The sequence below is a fragment of the Falco rusticolus genome, chromosome 11 (assembly GCF_015220075.1).
Source record: "Falco rusticolus isolate bFalRus1 chromosome 11, bFalRus1.pri, whole genome shotgun sequence".
NCBI lineage: Eukaryota > Metazoa > Chordata > Aves > Falconiformes > Falconidae > Falco > Falco rusticolus.
The window spans coordinates 2,353,101-2,375,005 of NC_051197.1; the positions used below are offsets into that span (position 1 = coordinate 2,353,101).

Below are 21,905 nucleotides of genomic sequence, written 5' to 3' on the forward strand. Positions count from 1 at the left end.
CTACTGATTTGTAGCACTGGAATTCTGTCAAGACATGCTGCTTTACTCTAGGATAAGCCAAGAAGAGGTGAGAACAAGAACATCTCAAGAGACTTGAGCTAACTGGCACGAAAGCTTGCTTATCAAAATAACCTTGGCAATAATTCTGAAAAATGAATTTTGCTATACTTGTGAGGTTACCATTAGCAACAGAAAATAATGGTAGACAGAGCACCTAGGGTACCAGAACACTTGGAGAGGCTACCAGATGCAAGTCCCAGTTTACTGAGGCTCCCCTAATATACCAGCAAAAACAGTCAACAGGCATCTCGTTTCCTGAACTTCTGTAATGTCCCAGTAACACAGTGTAAAGCAACAATTTATCTATCAATACAGATTATTCTGTGCAATAGGATCAGTAGTCCTTAAGTAACAAGTAATTTCAGCTCTTCAGAAATGGGGCCAGTAATACAAAGGCAGAGTTGAGAGGGGGAAAGAATGATTAAGGAAAAGGGCCTGGTAGTACTGGCAGGAAAATGAAACTGCTTGGAAGAACAAGAACAAATAAGGAAATTTTCAAAAGTTTGAGTATACTTGGGTGAGTTTTCATACAAGCTTCCTAGCTCACCAAAGTGTCTAGGATTGCTGAAGGTTTTAAAATATTTTAATACTTTTAATAGAATAACTGATATAAGTGGTAAACATTTTCAAGCATGCAATTCCTCATCAAAGGCCGATCTTCACTGTGTTGAAAGCAACTGCTAAGCAACAAGAACACATATTCTTTACAGTAGCACTATTATTTACCTGTTTCTAAGTCATAATTGGCAGGATAAATTAAAATGCCAGGGAAGAGGCAACTGTGAAACATCTTACATGCTTCAGTAGGAAAGGAAGAGTGGTTAGTTGCCTTTTCACAGCACTCAGTCAGTGGCAGAGTAATTGGATAATTCTTCCATACAGCACACTCTCCACAAGCTTATTTAGATAAAAAAAATTTGGAAACTGCCCTCTGTTACTTAGTCGTTGTTCCACCCATACACATATTAGCAAGGCATCCCAAAAAGATAATGCTAACCTGACAGCAAATTAATTAGAAAAATTATTTCAAGGGATCACGGTTTGCGGGTACTACTTTCACTTATTTGTCAAAGAAAGGAAACCTAAGGGAAACATATTTTTCATCAAGTACAGAGTCTTCTTTTCAGAAGTCCTGGCTTTTAATATTCTGTCTTTAAAAGCAAAAATAAAGATCTCCTTCAAACAACATGAAAGTTAAGACTACTACATGTGCCAATCACTATAAAACATAAAACACAGACACACACACTGCCCACATATTTTTAATTGTTGTTCAAGCAATTTGCTGTCTAAATGCACACATGCAACGTGCTCCTGAAGCAATGAAGAGTCTGTTCCTTTGTACTAGTTAACCCTGGCAGGATTTTGATGGTCCCTCACACATACATAGCAGTGTTTGCTCTGTTTAAGTCAGGCATCTGTGCAAACACGGGATTGTAAAGGTCACTTGGGAGAAATGGCTCTCTCTAGAACCTTTATTAATAGTTGAGGATGCACAAGGGAAGGACTTAATCTGACTCTCAGAAGCCAGTTTCTTTCTTTTAGACTACAATTTGAACATATTTGATGTAAAAATGCCTATTGGGCCGGCAACATTACGCAATCTCACAGCACTGTTGCTACTTAATATCTGGATTTCTGCCAAGCACACAGGGTAGAAGATGGGTTGGGAGAATCTACGATAGGCTTCCAGGAGAGAAACTCTAGAAGCCAATTAGTGCTATTAGAGAGAGATAAAAGGGCAATGTGATCCTGAGTAGGAGACAGTGAAATCTCTGTCCCCCTCCAACAGGTCAGCTAAATCATATTTCCATTATAAAAGAAAAGGGTTGATCAGAGCAGGTGATCATGCAGGAAACTAGAAATTGGAATTAGAATTGGGTCATTGAAGCGAGTGATGAGTTCAGAGGAAGAGAGCAGTTGAACGCCTGTTTTTGTGAAAGGATTGAACAAGGTTCTGAGGAAAAGGAGAAAAATAAACCAAGGGAAGGGAGAAAAAAAAGCTATAAATTTATAATTTTCTTTAGGACTAAACCAATAAAGACACATGAATAGAGAAAGCAGAGGAAAAGAGGAGGTAGCAGAGAGAGTCAAGAATATGGGTATAGTCACTTATACTGGAAAAGAACTCAGTTAAAAAGGCTCCAGTAGCGGAGGGAATAAAGTTGCAATGGAAATGTCACAGGTCTGACATGGATGCGATCTTCAGTTCGATGCCTAAGGTAGAAGATGTAATTTCCGAGATGAGCCAGCGCTGGGAATAAATAAGTGCAATCCAGGCAATGGGAGACAGGCAAAGATGCAAGGGGGAGGTAAGCGAAGCAAACAAGAGGGAATGTCTAGGAGGACACTTAGTGCAAGACAAAAAAAAAAAAAAAATACATCAACAAACTGGAACTAAGGAAAGGTAAGTGGCCAGGAAAACAGATGCCAAGGAACAGTGCTTCAGTGAAAATGGAAGTCGCTGTGGATCAAAAAGCAAGGATAGGAAACGACAGCCAAGGCTTTAATCAGAGCAATGGCTGGTAAGAAAGAGGTGGGAAGGAGACACTGATGTGAAAAGAAGAGCTGGATGCAACATTGCTAAAACCTGGAAAAGATTCCAAGAAAACGAAAAAACAGCTGTACAGCCAGTGTTATATACATAAGGATGTGTTTGTGGTGGAGAATTTAAATCTTTTCAGTGATGGAGTTAGTTCTCTAGACACAACAGCTGCTGGGAAAAGGGAAAATAAAGGTGAAGAGTATAAGCTGAAGAGACTGTTACAAGAGGAAATGACAAAATGTGTACTTCATGCCTTCTTGATTTCCTTTCTGTTACAACCAAGAGGCACACTATGTCCACCCCACCAGTGAGAGCTACTGGTTATATTTTAGGCAGAATTAGGGTTAGTTAATTCCACCCCATCCTAATCCCAATTTTACTTTTAGTTCCCTTAGAGTAGCAACAAGTCTTATAGCCTCTACTTAAACATATACCTACGAACCATCATACCAAATTCTGATGCTTCAAAATAGTTATTTAGCCTGAATAATAAGAATTCACCATTCTAATTTGAGATGCATTTGATCAGCCACATCTTCCTACAATGCAGTAAACAAGAGCCACAACGCAGCACAGTGATCAAACTTCCAAACCAAGCAATACAAACCTAGGGCTTAACAGTAACGTAAATGTAACAGCAAAGAAACACTATCTGGAAGCTGTGAAGAGGTGCTAATGTAGGAAATGTCTTCCACCCTCCCTTAATAATGTCTTCTTTAATAGAAGACTAAGCAAAGCCCAAAGCAGAAAAGTCTCTTTGGCTCAGAAGTGGGAGGCTTTTTGGTGTTCAGTTTGTACCTTTTTAAGTGTGTGTGTTTGGGGGGGGGGGGGAAGCCCACCTTTGCTCAATTGCAATGCCTGCTGTCTCACAAGCTACAGCTTCTAGAAGATGGCTCCATGACAGAAATCTCTAAATGACATGTTCAACAATTTTTCTTATACTTTCCTGCAAGTCTCCAGAATTGAGATGCTGAATGAGAAGCAGAAATACATCATTATTACTGGTTTAAATGACAAATTTCCCATATTTAAGAGGCAAAAAAATAGAAGCAACAGTTAACTGCAATTTATATTACCATTGGAAGATAAGTTTTTTTCTATATTTAATATTTTAAAGTTATATAGTTTGTGTCTCCATTCCCACAGATTTAGGGGCCTCTGAAATTTTCTGATTGCATAGGCCTTTAAAGCGATGTTTTGGAGCACTATGAACGGTCACAGAAGACAGAACCACAGTACCTAGCAACCCTTTGGTTTGCAGTGTAAGAGCTGAGCCAACTGCAGAAGAAAGCAGCAACCGGGAAGGTCCGCATTTTAGGGAGTCAGGACACCAGCACAGAGAAATTACCCACATCTATGAGCTTAGCAAAGGTTGAACGGGACCCACCCTATACCAAAGGTGACCTTTTGAGCTCTTCCTGTTCCATTAGCATCCAGTTGCTTTTGACAGGGCTATTTCTCATTCAATAAGCAGCTAACACATTAGGTTTTGGTTTAGCACCCAGCAGTTGCAGGCTCTGTGTACGATTTCATAAGTTTTAAGGTCTTTAAAGCATCTAACACTGTCAAGAACATCCAGAATACTTTTCAGATTAGTCACAAATAAATGAGCTCCATCTTTAATAAAGATACCTTGAGAGAGTTGAGTGGCTCATCTGTTCACACTGAATTAGTAGTCTACGTCAACCACATCATTGTACTGTTTGAGTAGTGCACTACAAGGTGTCCTCTGTCACAGAGAAATTATTTGCATTCAGAACATGGATGGAAAAGTTAGTAGTAACGGTAAGCCTGACACCTTTCACCTGTCATTTAGTCCTAAACTTGATTTGGTACATTTTCTTCCATAGTAAATCGCACCATAGAAAGAGACACACACAATTTATCTGAGTTCCGTGCACTTTTCAGTGTTTAAACAAAAAAAGTACACTTTCTTATCATGCTACAATGCCATTTTTTCCTTATCTCCCAGTAAATACATATGAGGAAATATTATTTATACATAAATATATAAAAAAATATATATCACATACTATAAGCCCTCAGAGCATGATATAAGATACCTTATTGATAATGGTAATTTCCTTAGCAACTTTGATTGTGTTTGATTGAGAGTATTTCTCGGAGAGTATTTAAATGCCTTCTGTATTATCCATAGTGAGTAATCACATATGTTGGACCCACCTGTATTACTTGTGATTATTTTCTCATTTCGGAGCTATAGATTAATATTTTACCTATTAATTCAATAAGCCAACTCATTCTTCACAAGCAGAGACCTTGGGGGTAACTCCAGGGAAAAGAGAAGCCAAGGCAAAACAGTCTTAGAATTTCACACACCCTTTACATCCAATGTGATGAGACCAGGCTTTATGCTGCTGCAGAGATGCATGAAGGAATCTCTAAAAAGGGATTTGCCTGGACAGGCTAGCTCGCCTCTCACCAGGCTGTTGTTTTATTCACTCCACAGGGTGTTATCTGACTGTGATTAGCGTTAGCTGCACCTGTCTCTGCCACGAATTTGCCTGTGACTAAGCACCTCATCTTGCATGAGTCACCAACATTCGTAAGCCAGGATCAGGTCTTTGCTCAGCACCATGCAGAGAAGCCTCTGCGCCCAGGTCTAGGTGCCGCTGCAGGTGCCTCCGCGCCCACGTCCAGAGGCAGCTACGGGCACCGCAGCTACTGGCCAGTATCACCCACAGTACTTCAGTCACCGGTAACCTCCTTTTTTAATATGAAATGCAGACAAACATGAGTATCTGTAATTTCCATGTAACTAGAATGATAATGACACAATGACAAATATGAAAAAAAACCAATATTGCTCTTTTCAGAGGAATGTTCTTACTGATAACAGATAATACTGTGTAACCAATTCAGGCACCCACTTTGTCAGGTTATTTGTGCCTCCTGTCATACAAGACATACATGCAAGATATTTTAATTACTTTGTGTTTCAGGTCATCTACACCTTATCAGCTCTTACAAATTAAACAGTATCTGGCCTATATGTGCATTTATTCATGATTATTTTTCCTTAAAAAATTTTCCTTAAAAAAACCCAAACCAACACAAACAGGTAAACCTCACTACATTTACTGTTCAACAGCATGGTTGTAACCCCCAGCTTTGCCAAGCGCCTCATGTTTTGGTGCTGAGAAAAAATAGAACATGCATTGTGCGCAACTGTCAGAATTCACACACAGCTTTGTCCATTACAGCTTAATTAAAGGAATACATTCACAGCCAAAAACCTAGAGATCAGTGCACTGCCAGTGCCAATAAGAGCAAGGTTGAAGAGAGGAGGTGGCTGTGGCCTGTCCAAGTATATAAGTCGTCTCCCGTTTTTCTTGGTGGAAAGAGAGTGTCCAGAGACAGGTAATGAGCCTCCTGAAGGAGCAGACATGGTAAGAACCTGCAGAACGTGACTGAGGCTGGTAGCAGACTGTTAAGTAATCTGATTTAATAGCCTGGTTACAAGTATTTAGAAACATGATCTATAAGTGGACTTTGCTGAATTTTGGCGGGGAGATGAATGCACGGTATGTGGAATCAAACTCCAAGCATTGAAACTTCCCAGACATACAACATCCAGGATGGGGGCTGCTGGAGGAGGTCGTCTGTTAAATGGCCATGGCACAATGCTGGAAAGTAGATTCACATCGCAGCCCTACAGCAACCTAGAGCAGGTAACAACACACTCATCTTTTCCGCTCTGTAATCCATTTCAAATATGTTGTACCCCATGGCTTCTGCTCTAGTGTAAAGACACGAGAGGCCGTATGACAGTGTGCAGGCCACGTGTCACAGCTAAACTGATACACAGGCCAGGATTCACTCTTTCTCTTACACTGTATTCCAGAGCTCCAGCGATAGTTCAAGGCATCACTGAAAAACCACGTAGGCACATGCCACACATAGCGCTGGTCACCATGCGGCAGGGACATGGCTGCCCACCGCCAGCAAGCACACACGGGAAGAAAACTGGGGGGGACTGGGAAACACAGACCCTTTTGATGCACATGACATTTGCTTTTATTCTGTTGTGGGTTTTAGAGGTACACAGGCCTTCACAGTAAAACGACTTCTGTGCTTGCACAGGAGCACAAAACAGACCACCATGGTGTAATACTGAACAAAATGGTAACTAATGCCAAGGATCAGCTGAACCAGAAGGTAGCTCTCCAGGTAACAAAGCAAACTGGGTTTGATCTTTCCTTTCAGATGAAGTTATCAATAGACAAAATTTTGAAGATAAAAGAAAGTTGTGTCAAACTCTTCTCTGATTCAGCTTTTATATCAACTGTATTTCCATAATCTCCATGTATTTTATATTCTTGGGAAGATGAAGGTTGAACATAATACTTCAGAAGCTCCATTGTCTTTTGCTAATTAACAATGACTCATTTCTTTCCATTCTAGATACATTTCAAGATGTCTTATTTAATTCTGCATTGAGGTATATAATTATAATTGAATCATTAAAAGCCTTTTTTGTGTGCCTACAGCTACCTCTGTTTTGAACGACTAGTATCTCCAGGCAAACCTGGCAGCACCAAACTTCAGGATCATCTTCAATAAAATTACTGGGCTCACCTTGCAATTCATACAAAAAGGGGATGCTATCATTTTAAGCACATAAGCAGACTAAAATCCAACAAATCAAATAAATGCAAACTAAGAAAAAGATTATGTTACACCAACAAATACAAATTGTGTACAAAAATACTTTATAAAATAATGACAATTTAAATTCAAAACTTATGACTAATCCAACATTATGTTTCTTCTTAAAATTCCTCTATACCAACTACACCACAGATAAATCATACTTCTTCTATTTAGGCCTTGCAGAAAACATAAAAATAAAAAAAAAATATGCCAAATGAGAAGATCCAAGAGCTTCAAAAACTGACAGCAAGAGACAATGTCTAAATATAGGCAGTCAAAACACTTATCTGTATATTTTTAGCTGAGAAAATAACTTCAGTGATAACTCAGAGATAGCACGAATTATCTCTGCAGCAGTTGGTTTTTTTAGATAGGTTTGCCTTTGTACTATGCATAAAACAAGCAGTGACCCCTGTATATTTAGGTTGCCCACCGTTTTTTCCTATTCTGAAGGATTCTTGTGATTTGTTTTTATAAAGAGATCTACAGGATTTGTTGCGTAATGTCAGATGAGGACGGGGGTCCACTAGTGACCCCCCACAAACCAGCCTTCTTGTAGCAGAGCCAGGGAAGCAGGCTAAGTGTGAGTGCCAACAGCCTCACTGCTAGTTATGTTTCTTTGACTGATCCTCTGCTCTACATAGTTCTTGGGTCACTAAGAACCACCATCCTCACAACCAGGTAGGTGAGGATGGGATATCCTCTGGTGGAAACATCTTACAAAGGGAGAAAATAACAAAATTTTAGAGAAGGCACTTCTCTAAATTACCTCGCTTACTTACATTTATTTTTCCACATCTTTGTGAGGTGTTAAAAAGAAGCTGGGGTGGGGAGCAACGATGACAACAAATTCAAGGCATGTCCTCTTCCCATACCAGACAAGCAGCTCTTACTTCTCACCTTGGTGAGCTCAAACAGATTCAAGCCTTAGTGAACAACTTTATGTAATTTTTATGATCTACCTGCAGACAACATACAAACTATCTCGCAACAAACATTTTCAGCTTTTCAAAAACTATCTTGAGGCGTCCCTAGCAGTCCAAGCTCCTACCAGTGTTCAGCACCAGGAACAAGCCATCTCTAAAATGTACCGGATAATATCTCTACCTACTGAAGAACAAATAAAAGCACTGAGCTGATGAAATCCTTTAGGACTGTTTCCACATCTAACATTCTTCAATGCTCTCTATGTCTTTCATATTGTTAGGAAACTTAGGACAAATCACAGTCAGTCTGATTTTCAAACCTAAGCTATCATATACATTTTCCAGAAACAGCACAATGTAATTAAAAACTATTTTCCCTATAGAATATATGAGATGTTATGACAAATACCGTTGACCTCCTTTTTCAAGGTAAGTAAACGCCCCACAGAAATGTGGTATAGGCTTCTGAAATACAGGAAGCATGTTCAATCAGAATAATTGATCCTGCTTTATTACAACAAAAAAAATTATGTGATTTATAGGAATAATAAACATTTTGGACTAGATGATTCTAGAGGCTCCTTCCAACTTCAACCATTCTGTGATTTAAGACATTTTAAATATAGGTATAAAAATAAAACACATGTTTTTAAGGTTTGGGTTTTTTTCTCCTAGGTTTTTATTTTTCACATCATACAGGAAGCCAGCTCATCTATTTTTTTTCTATTCCAAGCTTGTAGCATATTTCTTCAGCTCTTACCTAGCTGAATTTGAAATGATCTAAGAAATAAGACTTCAACCTATTTCACAGGGCATTATCCCGTAGTCTGAAAAAACATTTAAAAAAACACAAGAAAAAAGCCCCACACTTCTCCAAAACAGCATTACTCCTTCTGAACTTCTGGTTTTCATCTCACTGTTCCTGCTTAAGCTTCCTATTACCCTAAATATTTCCTTTCATTCCATGGGATTTACAGATTTCAAGCATGTAAAGCACCGACTGGGCATATGACCTTCTGCTTAGTTTACTAGCCTGAATACGGTTTTATTATCCTTTTTAATCCTCCATGCAAATCTCCATCCCCTTTATCATTCTAACTTTCCACGTCTATCCCTCAATTAATTGCAACCAGCCTAACAGCTTCACAGTGGCTACGAGCTGGCCTGAGCTGAAGTCAGCATTTCTACTGAAGGTTTGATCTCAGATTCAGTTGCTCAAAAACTAATACTGATTTTTCTTTTTTGCTTTGTTTTTAACGTTGCATCTAATTTACTGCCCACGATCACCATCTGGAGAACAACGCGCAGTACTACAAGCATAGATTTGACACTACATACACGCATCAGCCCTCACTGCGCACGCAGACTTCAGAATGCAGTAATGCACTCACACAACCTTCATTGCACACCTAAACTTCAGGAAGATTTTCAGATGGACATGGGAAAAAGGATCAATCCCTTCATATTTTCTGTTTAGATTGTGACCACCAACCCGCACAATAAAATTGTTTCAGAAGAAAGCAAGTTATAGACCTGGTCACTGACAAATGGCTAGCAACAACACAACATGCTCACAGGCACACAAAACACTAATCTGCTGATTAATTACGTATGCTGTAAAAAAAAAATATCTGAAAAAGTAAAGACAGACTAATGGTTAATGTTTTTACTAAGTGGCAACAATGTGACTCAAATAGCAACCAGCTCTGTTAGCAGACAACTTCCTTCGAACCGAGTGAGTTCTCATTTTGCTTTTGCAGAAGAGCAAGGTAGCTTTTGCACTGGACAATTAGTGACACATATTTCGATTTAGCATTTAATACTGTAGTCCTAATATTTAATTAATCTCTATGCCCTGAAAAAGAGCACTCCTGATTATATTTAGATATTAACCATAGCAATTCTTAAGACCTTCATTTCCTTACGCTTTTGGACTCAACATAAAACTTGGTTTTGTATCAACATTGAAACTTCATGCAAAACTGTCAGTATATCCCCACAGATCCGAGTCAAATGTGTAGAAATGGTGTAAATAAAAAGCTAGCTGTCAAACCTAACACAGGAGCTGGTGAGCATCAAAAAATAAGGTAAGAGAACTGTTTTGGAGGCTCTAAGTGTAGCTACAAATGTATACTTCACACCCTCGTTCTTCCCTCTTGCCCGCATTTATCAGCACAAAGCTTCAGTTACAAAATATGGAGCAGGATTGCAGAAAGCATTTTAACAACTTTCATGAAAATATGGACAAAATTTGTGCAAAAGCAGCTTATAAGGCTTCCACATTCAGATTGCCACTTGAAGATCTATATCCTACGTACTTCTTCCCTTGCATGATTCATGAAAGCTATTTCGTATGTGTACTGCTTTGCCATTTTCACACAAAATATTATTACATTGCAGCTGGCTTAGAATTATTGCTTTGGAGTCAGCTTGCCCATTTTTTTCTTTGCTGGTTATAGATCTTGTCAGACCAGCATTGGTCTCAAGAAAACAAAATTCTAATAAAGAAATGAAAACAAACAACTCTGGAGCAGCTTTATTTTTTAGGTTCCTATGTATCTGAAGTTAAAAAAATTATGTAAGTCATGGCTCACCCTCTCACAGTTCTTACTTTTGTATTATCACTGGAAGTTAAATTTAAGGTGATTTCTGAAAAAACGTGGCAGAAAAGCTACTTAAAGAAGGAATAGGCTTGTTTTCCTCTACCCCTCCCAAATAATATGTTCTACATTTGAACTGTTACTCTTTTCTTCAAACCACAGTTATGCAATCCCAGGAACAGCTAAATCTCCAGTCAGTGCATTCTTAGCACACAGTCTGTAGCACAGCACTGATGTTGAATTCTGTACTATCTCAGTGATGATCAAACCATGAAAAATATTTTTAAAAGAAAACAAAGCACTGAAGCTGTCTTACTGTAATCTGACTATATTCTCCATTGATAGGTAAGGTTTTCCAAAGAGCTTGGCAACATTCAGAGCTGTGCAAGCTGCATGGGTAGTACTGGGAAGCATTGTATTTCACAGGTGCAGCATCCCCTAAATTGGTCCAGGAAGAACCACAGATATATTATTACACAAACTCTCCTCTAGGGTTTCGGTTCAAAAATCTCATTTGATAATTTAGATACTTGCCATTTGGTATGTTGTTCAATACAGAGCACAAACAGTGAAATGCTTTGGAGCAATGGAGATCAGTGAGCCTAAATAAACCATCCAGAAGAAAGCAAAACAGCATTCCAGCACAAGAACAATAAAAATATAAATGAGCGTATAGGAGACATTTGGTGCTAACAGGAAAAGGAAGAACTGGAAAAATGGCTCGGCAGAATGCACACCCCAAATACACGCTGTCAGAGTTCCTCCAGGGATTTAATCAAGTTAACAGGAGAAAAGAGAAATAACCCCAGCAGATGTAGAGCTTTTGCCCCTCACAGTTCAGAGCAAACCCCTGATGATCAGGTTCTGACTTAGCCCTGCCTCTCCAGAAACTTCATCACTGTTTTTCTGGTTAAGATGATAAATTTCTACAAAGACTACAATGGCTTGCACAAATAGGAAACAAAACCTCAAACTGAAGTGACTTCTTTGTTCAGTATGAAATATGCATGGAAAGCCTCACTTCCACCCTACCTGTCCTAATAAAAGAGACAGTGTCCCTTATAGAAGTTTCATATGTGTTTCTGAACATACATTAAGTATAACTGTGTAATGAGGAGCTTGGGTATCAGCATGGGAAGTTAACTGTCATCACAGTATCACTAGGAAGCTCTTTAAAAATCTTACAGCCATTACAAAAAAAAAAAGATGATAGCTACTATGCACACTAGACAAACGAAATAAAGACATTATTTCTAGAAATAATTTTTCATGTCATAATAATGAGATGTTTCACATCTGTCTTTGGGGTTTCATATGCACAGAAATAGATTACAGAAAGCTTGGCTAAACCTACACATTTCTGAACGAGTCCTACTGATCTCTTGTGAAAAGCATCTCCAAGCTACAGCTCTGCAAACCCTCAGGAATAAAACCACCACGTACTAAGTGACTGTTAAACAATTTCTATTGGGCACATAAGAGTTACGTTGATTTACCTTATAGAATACCTAAATCTAGACCTTACATTGTTTATGCATTTTAGCTGTATGGACCCCAAATGTCTTATACCAAGGCCATTTACATTTCAGTGAAGAGCATCTTTTTGCATGATTCACTAACTCTACCACCGTAACACTGCCAATGAATTTGACCTTGTACAACCAGTAGCAAGACTGTCTACCTTTGGGAACATACAGAGGTCAGGAAACCTCTGCATCCTCAAGGTAAACTCAGGGAACAAATTTAGTGAACAATTTCCATGGTCCGGAGACAGGTGTCTAAAGCAGCGCAATCTGAATATTTGGTGCTGCATTAATGCGGTAGATTTGTGGACTAAAAAAGATACACGCCACGCTTCGAAGGAACAGCACGCTGCCATTACCTTCCACTGAAATGCTGGGAAACACAAGAGAACTGGCAGAAGACAAATCAGGACAGGTTCTGACCAGACATACTGAGGCTTTTTTCTGAGACAGTCATGCAGCAGAACAGGTTGCCCAAAGAAGATCTGATGTCTCCATCCTTGGAGGTTTTCAAGATCAAAGCACATAAACCCCACTGCACAACCACGTCTGAGCTCACAGCTGATCTCACATCAAACAAGGTTTGGACTAGAAACCTCCCAAGGTCCTTTCCAGCCTGAATTATCCTATAATCCTATGAAACTAAGAGCTGGATACCCTTTTCACAAGGAGTACCCTCTTTCCTGACCCAGTCTGAGATTTACACTGTTTAATGGCATTAGGCTCACCTACAGGTAAAGCCCTTCCCCCCGCCCCGATTGCTTAAAACATGTGAATTTTCTGCCAGTGGCCTCAGCATTTTTAGTAAAGCTCCAAGGAAAGATAAAGTGGGGTGATAAAGAAAACCCAGACATATTCAAAGAATGGTCTTACTGGTCAGGCCAATGGTACATCTAGCCCATCATCTTGTCTCCCACAAGATATTAAAAGCACAGAACAGAAAGGAACAGAAAGCAAACATATATACTTCCCCTCAAATATTTCCCCAGTTCTAAACAACTTGCAGTTCAGAAGCTGAACAAGAGATGGAGTTTATGTATTCAGAAGGAAACCACAACAGATTGCTCCTCCAAGGATCTGTTAAGCTTTCCCTTAAGCCTGCTCAAACTCCTAGCATCTACGGTCTCCCCTACAGCACGAAGTTCCACAGCATAGCTATAAACTGCATGAAGAACGACCTCCTTGCACTTGCTTCATGCCTGCCAATTTATTTGATGGCCCCTTTTTCTTATATTAGATGGGACAATAAGCAATAGACCAACTACCTCTTCTCTTCATACCACTTATAATATCTTGGTTTTGTCCCTTTGCTCAGCTGTGTCTTTTCTGTGCTGAAGAGTTCAGGCCTCCTTGGACAATCCCAGTGCAGCAGCTGTTCCATATATTTGATCATTTTAGAAACCTTTAACTCTTTTTAGTTCTGCTATACCCTTTTTTGAGAGGAAGGACCAGACCTGTACACTATATTCAACATGTGACCAAGTAATGGGTTCCCACCATGGCATCCTGATGTTCTCTTTTATCCACTATTCTTTTCCTTCAAATCTTTAACAATTAACTCGATTTTTTCTGACCATTAATAAGCACTGAACTCACAACTCTATTGGACTTCTATCCTATACCCAGCACCTTGCTCCTGCATAGTAGTATTGTTTTGCAGCTACAATTCTTTCACACTCAGATATATCACATTGTATTTATCTACACTGAAATTTTCCTATCACTTTATTGCCCACTCACCAAGTCTCTTAATGCTCATATCATTCCAAAGCTGTTTCATCACAATGGCACATGCTGGGCTTACACAAATATAACCCGCATCTGGGGTATACTTCATACAGAACTGAACCACAATATACAAGCCCAAACAGCCTGGGGACCAGATTCGGCTTACACTGCTACTACACAAAAAAACCCTCAACCATGACTGCACCCCCGGGAGCATGGTCAGGCCTCAAGTAACTGCAAATTTGTAGGTAAGGAACTGCCTGGCATGGGGTAGAGACCAGTGCTAACCTCATCAAAAGCACTTGATGACTAGAACTTAAAGAGAAAATGGGAAAGATTACACCATTTTTCTGCCCGGCTGTAAGAGCAGTCAATCTAACTGGTGCCCAAGTCAGAAAGGTGAGGGGGATGCAAAGATGCCTGTGTGAAGACGTGTTCGAACCGCATTCTGCATTGCGGTCACACAAACCAGCAACTCCCAACTTGCTACATGGATGTAAACAGATATGATAGTGTCAAGCGAGCCAGAGAAGTTGGAAGCTATCTGCTCACTTATAAGAGATTAACAGCAGTAAAGAAAGAGCAGTAACCTGAGTATCAGTTCTAAGTATTTTCTCTTTGTGGGCATACTGTTCAAGAAAACACATTTTGTGCAACACAACAGCATACATAGAGTCTGCTGTAATGGAAGAGAGGAGCAGCAATGCCCCCTTGTGTTACAAGGGAAAGTAATGATAAATCCATTGCAATTCCTTGCATTTTCCCAAATCGTGTATGAAGGTGTATTCAAAGATCAGAACTAACTCATTCTTAAAAGCACACCTTATGCATAGGCTCCTAATTGTCCTGCAGTCAAGATTACAATCTGCTGCAGGTATGCAAACAGGAGCACTCGTAAAATGCTTATAAAGGTAACCCAATCCTTTTACTGTCAAAATTCACAATCCATCTGAAATTAGGTAACTCATTTTGTTAAATTTATCCACAGCAATTAAATGCAAAAATGGAACAAAAGCTCCTGCTAATTCCTCTTTGATTTCTGTATCTCATCTATTCAAGTACATAGTTCAAAAATCCTATTTTCAATAGGAAAACTGTTTTTGAAGGATTCTAACAAATTTAGGATATCCTCTGTAATTGTTCAAATGCAAACTGAAATGCCACCTCTGAAGAGTGCCGAGCTTAACAGAAGCTAAAACCAGAATCAGACTTGGAAATGATGAACATGTCTTGCAGCCAACAAATGAAATAGAGTGGAGCATTTAAAAATTAGAATCTAAACAACACTTGAATTCCAAAGTTGAGCATACAAGGTTTAAGGTTGCATGGCAATGCCATTTCAAGATTCATATGGCAAGCTGGACATCTAACGTTATTTTGCCATTAAAACCTAAAAATTGCTATTCCATTAAAGCCTAAAACCCCCAAAACCTAAAAATTGCTATTCCAACACGTGAACACTTGGGGCTTTGTCTTCTCCTCCTCCCTCTAGATGAACGTCCTTGTTGTAGCACTTAACATCCTGTGTTTCTGTTTTGGAGCTCACCTCTTAGCAATCCCCTTTTAATCAGCTCTCTGATAGTTTCTTGGGGACTTTTCTTGAGTTTAACATCAAAGTCAAATGCTTTTCCAAGCCTTTCTTCTAACATTTGCACAGAAAATAACCAGAGAGCTAAAGTCTCTTTCTCCAGTCTGTTGTAGAAAAGTCTACCACCATCCTGAACTCTTCTGTGCATAAAAAGCTAATAAACACAAATCCTCTGACAGAGCTCAGAATTTACAACACTAAAGTTTCATGAAGATGCACAAAAAAAGTGAACAGAAGAGGTTTTAACAGAAGTAGAATTTAAAAAAAAAAGGCAATTACTTTGTAAACTTACATCCATGGTAACGGATCAAGATCAAAAATACTGATTAAGATATTCAAAACAACTATCTAGTAACTTTAAGCAGGAAAAAAAAAACCCAAAAACCAACTTTAACCAAAACCACAAAACAAACAAAACCAAACACTAAAAACCCCAACTGTGTGAGATTCATAAACAAGGGAAACAACCTACCAGTCTTGGTAAGTGGTGATTGCTATACTTGGAGGTGTCAACAAAGGCAGAGTTGTTGGTCTGCAGACAATGTCTCTGTCAGGGGTCCTTGCTTTTTCTGTTTGTCGTTGGGATAGCGGTGGTAACTGCAAATTGCCAGAACAGCATCTTCTTCCTCTCCAGAGGTCTATGCCCAGAGCATGGGTAGAAGTACTGTAGGACTTACTCAGCCCACACTCCAGGTAATCCAGAGCATTCTGCAAAAACAGAAAAGCCACTGAAGTTCTGCAAACAAATATTTTCCTCCATGAGGATGAAACACATTCAATTGTTCTACAGCCATAGCTACTCACAAAAAATAATTGTATGACGAAATCTTGGCAGAGTCCGACTGCGCTGCACTGTTATCAAATTATGAATGAACTTGCAAATTCACTCATAACTTGTCTAAGCTAAATTCAACAGCTAATTCTAACTAAACATTTCAATAATGTATGTCACTTTGGCAATATGTTAAACTTTTAATATTTCAAACTTTCTCAGAGAACATTCCACTCGATATCCACCTAAGGATCATTCCTCTCCACAGCACAAACACATTGGTTTGCCACTTTTTGTTTTGATGAATCACCAGGCAGAGAAAGGTGCCAAGAATACTGGACTTAAGACACATCCTGAATCATCCAAGAGCAACTCAGTGAGAAGAACTCCCAGCTAATCTGCACTATGTATGGCATTGCTAGTAGAAACAGTCTCAAAAAAAGGTTTTGATCAGTTAAAGCAGTTTTTCTTCTAGTTTCTAGTGATTTTTATTTAAAAACATCACCATGACCACAGAATTGGCTGTCAGTCTTCTCAAACCCAAGCCAGAAGTCCTCTCACAGAACAACAGCACTGCAAAAGGGTTATCAGTTTTGGTCTTACTCAGAGAATTTAGCTAGTCAAATATAGTTGTCCGATATAAATCAGAATATTTCTGTATTGTGTGTGATGAGCTACCAGTAGAAGCTGGAGGTTTATTACAATCAGCATGTATATCTATGGCAACCCCTCTACATTTTTCTTCTTCTGCTTGCTCCTGAATTTTGATCTCCACTTTGCTCTCTCCACCCTTCACAGACCTTTCCAAGCCCACTTTACAGCCTCCCCAAATCCCCTGGTTCACTTTCCCTACAAACTGCTACCACTGTGCTCTCCCAGCCAGCACCGAGTAACTTTTTTTTTTTAAAAAAAAAAGTGGTTTAATTTTTCATAATAATTTTTTCATAATAATTTATTACATCCTTCATGAACAACTGCAAAGTAGCATGACTCCTCCGCTGCCTCATAGTTTCTAATGGAAAGTATGTTCTCCATTGTCCTGAGGGCATTAAACAACTCTGTGGTACTGCCTGCTCTCTTACCCTCAGCAAGGAATCTCAACACAGCAAGGAAAGACAAAACTGACAGGAGAAAGGCATACTACTAGTTTCCTCAGCTTTCCCTGCTTGTTTGCTCACCCCGCAACCATGTGAAGGATCCAGACAGGAAACAACACGGCCCACAGCTCCTCTACTCCTTGTACATAGCCTGAAGTGCTACGAGGCATGCTGGTGCAGATTCATGACGTTACTAAGGCATCAACATCATAATGACCTAGATAGAAGTTTAACGTATTTGGCATGCTGTGTTTCCAAAAATATGCTAGAGATCTTCAGTGATCCAAACCCTACTCTTTCACAGCACAAAATCAGGTCAAAAATACTCCTAAGGAAGCCCAGAAAGGAAAGCCTGCCTTCTGTATCAGCAAGGCCTGAGCAGACAAGCATCGTGCTCAGGCAAACTGACTAGGAAGCAGTACAACATGTGGTCCAAGAGTATAAAAGAAACACTTATTGAAGGAGTGCTATAGGATATGCTATCAGGTTCCACTCCTCCACTGTATTTTCATATACATTCCATGTGATTTTCCATTTTTGGCGAGCCTCAGCTGTGACAAACAAGACAAATAAGGCTGTGGTTATCATGCCATCATTACAAACTGATACATTTCTCCAGAGAATGGGAACTGGAGTTTAATTAATAGGGTATTATGATGATGATTAGCAAGCGTAGTAATGGAATAACATACACATCATCACATTAGGTGTTCAGCAAGTACACTGGGGAGAGATGCTGAAACATTTGTAAGTACAGAAGTACAGCATATGCACAAAGATGGGATCCAGAAGAGAGCTTCCATAAGGTACACAAACACTGCCTGCTGCCTGCCAGCGTTACACTGACCAAAGACCTGTGAGGTACATGCTCTGCACAAGACTCCTTTAAATGTCTCATGGTGTCAGGGCTGGCTTGTTTTCAAATGTGCTGGGCTTATCTTCTGCCTATTATATGAGCTGCAAACAATTCTAAGGAAACCAACGAGTAACCAAAGCAAAGTCAGCTGACACTTACAAAATAAGACAAAACTATCTTTTTATCTCATTTGCATAAAGTACTGTGAAAAGTAAAACATGCCTTTAGAAGCAACTTACGTCATCTGCAGTTACTGTCATCACACTTCTGCTTTTCTTCATTATCGAGATTAAAGCGCACCCCGTTATAAAATCAAACGTTGCTAAATCAAATTTCTTCAGAGAGGCAACCTGAAAGAAAAAGTTGTATTTTTGAATAAAACACTGGTTCTGATAACAAACTGTGGAGCTAACTGCTAACATCACAGCTGATTTATAATTTACTGCCCATTTTCATAAAACACTTGGCAGCAGATGCTGGTGCAAGTGTAGCTCTCTATTAGTGAAAGGTCAATTACAATATTTAGTAAAATCATGTTAAAAGTAACCAGTATTCAAAACACTGTGCAATCTAAGCAAGCTTTGGAACATGTCTAGTAATACAGGATCAAAGCTAACAGGTTCTACTTGCAGAGAATTTTTCTTTAAATGAGCCCTTTTCAGAGGTACAGTATAGAAAGTCTCCAAGAATGGCTTGAGCTGGCTCTCAGAGAAGAAAAGGAATTGCGCTTGTATGCGATTCTAAGATTTAATCATAACTCACAAACATTATTTATTCTTGTGCTGGCACACACACACCACTTCAGCCACTAAATCACAGCCTTCTGTAGAGGGTGACACTGCAGCCACTTTGAACTATGCAAGAGTGCTAAGGGGAACAAAACACAGCCGAGCAGCCGAAGCAGCAGGGGAAAACAGCACATGGGAACAGCCCCCCTCGGACTGTTCCCAGGCCCCCTACTCTTTCTTGCTGTGGATTTAGCGCTCATTAAAAAAAGCTACATTCAGGATTCTATACAGAGAAGACTGAGGGTGCTGGGGTTTTTCTTTTTTTTCCCCCAAAGAACAGGTAGAGCTGGAGTGCCACTTTTTGTGCGCTGACAAATTTCCACCCCCCTATGCTTGGAAGGATTATTTTTGAGCTAGAAGACCGCTGAAGGGCCACTGTTCATGAACTTTATTATTGAAGCCACCATGAAAAGCTGTGCAGCAGTTTCAGGCTTGGCAATATTAAGACTTCTAACATGATGTTCACTCGGAGACATCACGGACTTTTAACTGTGTTCAGATCACCTGCTCATGCAGGGCAAATTCAGGAGAGCAATAAGCAATTCAGACTGTCTGCAAAAAAAAAAGACTGCCAGACCCTGGCCACCTACCCAGCTGACGAGGAAAGATGTAGCGTCAAAATTAGGCACCCAGTTCTCTTCCCTGCCACTACCAGCAGTCAGGATCCCAGAAAGCAGGCAGCCTGCACCCATCACTTTTATTGTGATGTTCAAAGCCCCGACAGCCGGTACTGAAAGTCATCTTACATGGCAATTGCTGGTCATACAACACCTGTTCTTTGGTTCCCACCCCACAATGAATTCAGGAGTCTGCATACCCAAGCGTGGCAGCTCAGCTTGACGTACAGCTACAACACAACTGTGCCATCAGGGGGTCACCTTAATACCATTGTGCCCAGGTTAAACAGTATTTAGCTTGCATGTCCACCTATTTAAATCAAAAAAGCTTAAAGAAAAAACCCCACGCTAATTCTCAGACATAGCATCCACATAGTCGTGCCTGTGACCACAGAGGTCTAAGGACACTGCAGCTTCCAGGAGCCAACTGCTCATCTGCTCTTCCATGAACAAAAGAAGTGCTGTAATGAACCTGCTTTCCCCTAAACCAAACCACACTAGGAAAAAAAATAAGAGAGAGAGAGAGAGAACAAAACAAACTCCAAGGAAACACTAACGCACAATGCCAGCATGGTAGTTGAGACTGCCTGCAGTTCTGGCTGTGGCACAGGCACCTCCAGTTGTTTTCATTTCCTTAGGGTTCATACATCCAACACACATGTATCCCTTCGTTGCCAGCCAAAGCATTCAGAGTGCTCAGATCCTTGCCAGACATAACTCACTGCCATTTCAGCACAAGTGCCAGCACACAGGGCTGTACGCTTCATCGTGTATGAAGTAGCACTGGAAAAGAGCCGAGGGATTTGTCTTCTAAAGCACCTAAACAGCTTCCCTCCAGAAAAGGATGAGCAGGACCATCCAGGAGCAAAGGACAGAAAACAATGGAAAGTGCTCTGCAGTGCCTCCCCCCAGGCTTGCTGTCCTCTCAGCATCCATCACTGGCTGTCACCAGAGCCAAGCTAGTGGGATAAACAGAATTATGGCCTGAGCAAAAACCCTCTTCTCATGACCACAGGCCACATGCATGCCCCGTCAAAGCAATCAGGAGTGGGTTTAGACATTACAGCAATGGAATTGCTATTAAAAACTGGACACTTGGCAGCATGGTTGCATGGCAACGTCACTGCTCTCTGCAAACCTTACCTAGCTTTTGATCCATATTACAATTCGATGAGCAGGCTAGAAGTAAAAAAAGTCATAAAAGCATAGCATACCAGGCTGGAAGGGACCTCAAGGATCATCTGGTCCAACCTTTCTTGGCACAAGCACGCTCTAGACAAGATAGTCCAGTACCCTGTACAGCCAGATCTTGACAGTGTCCAATGTTGAGGTATCCACCACTTCCCTGGGGATATTATTCCAATGGCTGATTATTTTCATTGTGAAAAATTTTCCTAGAGTCCAAGAGTTATTACTCTATTAGCAGAATAAAAGACATACTACAGTATCAGAATAAAAATCTAGAATACTTTTAATGACTCCACCAATCTTCAAAAGCTAGGAGAAAGTAAAAAGCCCTGTTATAAAAAGAATGCAAAACTGCCAGCAGGCAGCAAATTAGATGACACTGTCCCAAATATTATGCAAGAAAAGATGACCATGACAGTGGTATGTATGCACGGACTAGGAATAATATGGCATAACTATTTCCTGCCAGAAATAAATACAGATTCTATTGTAAAATCTAGACAAAAATCATAGAAAGACCAAAAGGAGGAAGCAGTTGCAAAAGCAGCAGCAAACAGATTTGTGTTTAATAGAGGTATGTACTTAATATAAGTACAAGTCTGAGACATCCATTACTGACCTGCTGCGCACACTTTGTGATGCCCAACACAAATGAGCTCACACTGCAGCACATCCCACAATGGGACTAATAAATCATAGAATCGTTTAGGTCAGAAAAGACCTTCAAGCTCATTGAGTCCAACCATTAGCCCAGCAGTGCCAAGCCCACCACTAACCCATGTCCCTAAGCACCACATCTGCGCATCTTTGAAATACCTCCAGGAATGGGGACTCCACCACCTCCCCGGGCAGCCTGTTCCAGGGCTTGACCACCCTTCCCATGAAGACATTTTTCCCAATATCCAGTCTAAGACTCCCCTGGCAAAACCTGCGGCTAGTGCCT

The 21,905-nt window shown here is 40.1% G+C and overlaps 1 protein-coding gene across 2 annotated transcripts in view; it reads right to left on the reverse strand.

Moving 5' to 3' along the window:
• The window catches only part of PDE4B (phosphodiesterase 4B), a 215,557-nt gene that overhangs the window by 170,030 nt on the left and 23,622 nt on the right, over positions 1-21,905 (reverse strand). The window contains exons 1-2 of one of the 2 annotated variants that reach the window (XM_037403904.1): positions 18,609-18,650; positions 16,117-16,352 (exon numbers count right to left, since the gene is read on the reverse strand). In XM_037403904.1, coding sequence (XP_037259801.1) covers positions 16,117-16,352; positions 18,609-18,650 — 278 coding nt within the window. Of the gene's footprint in view, positions 1-16,116; positions 16,353-18,608; positions 18,720-21,905 lie in introns of those variants that run through there. The other variant, XM_037403903.1, reaches the window with a different exon arrangement.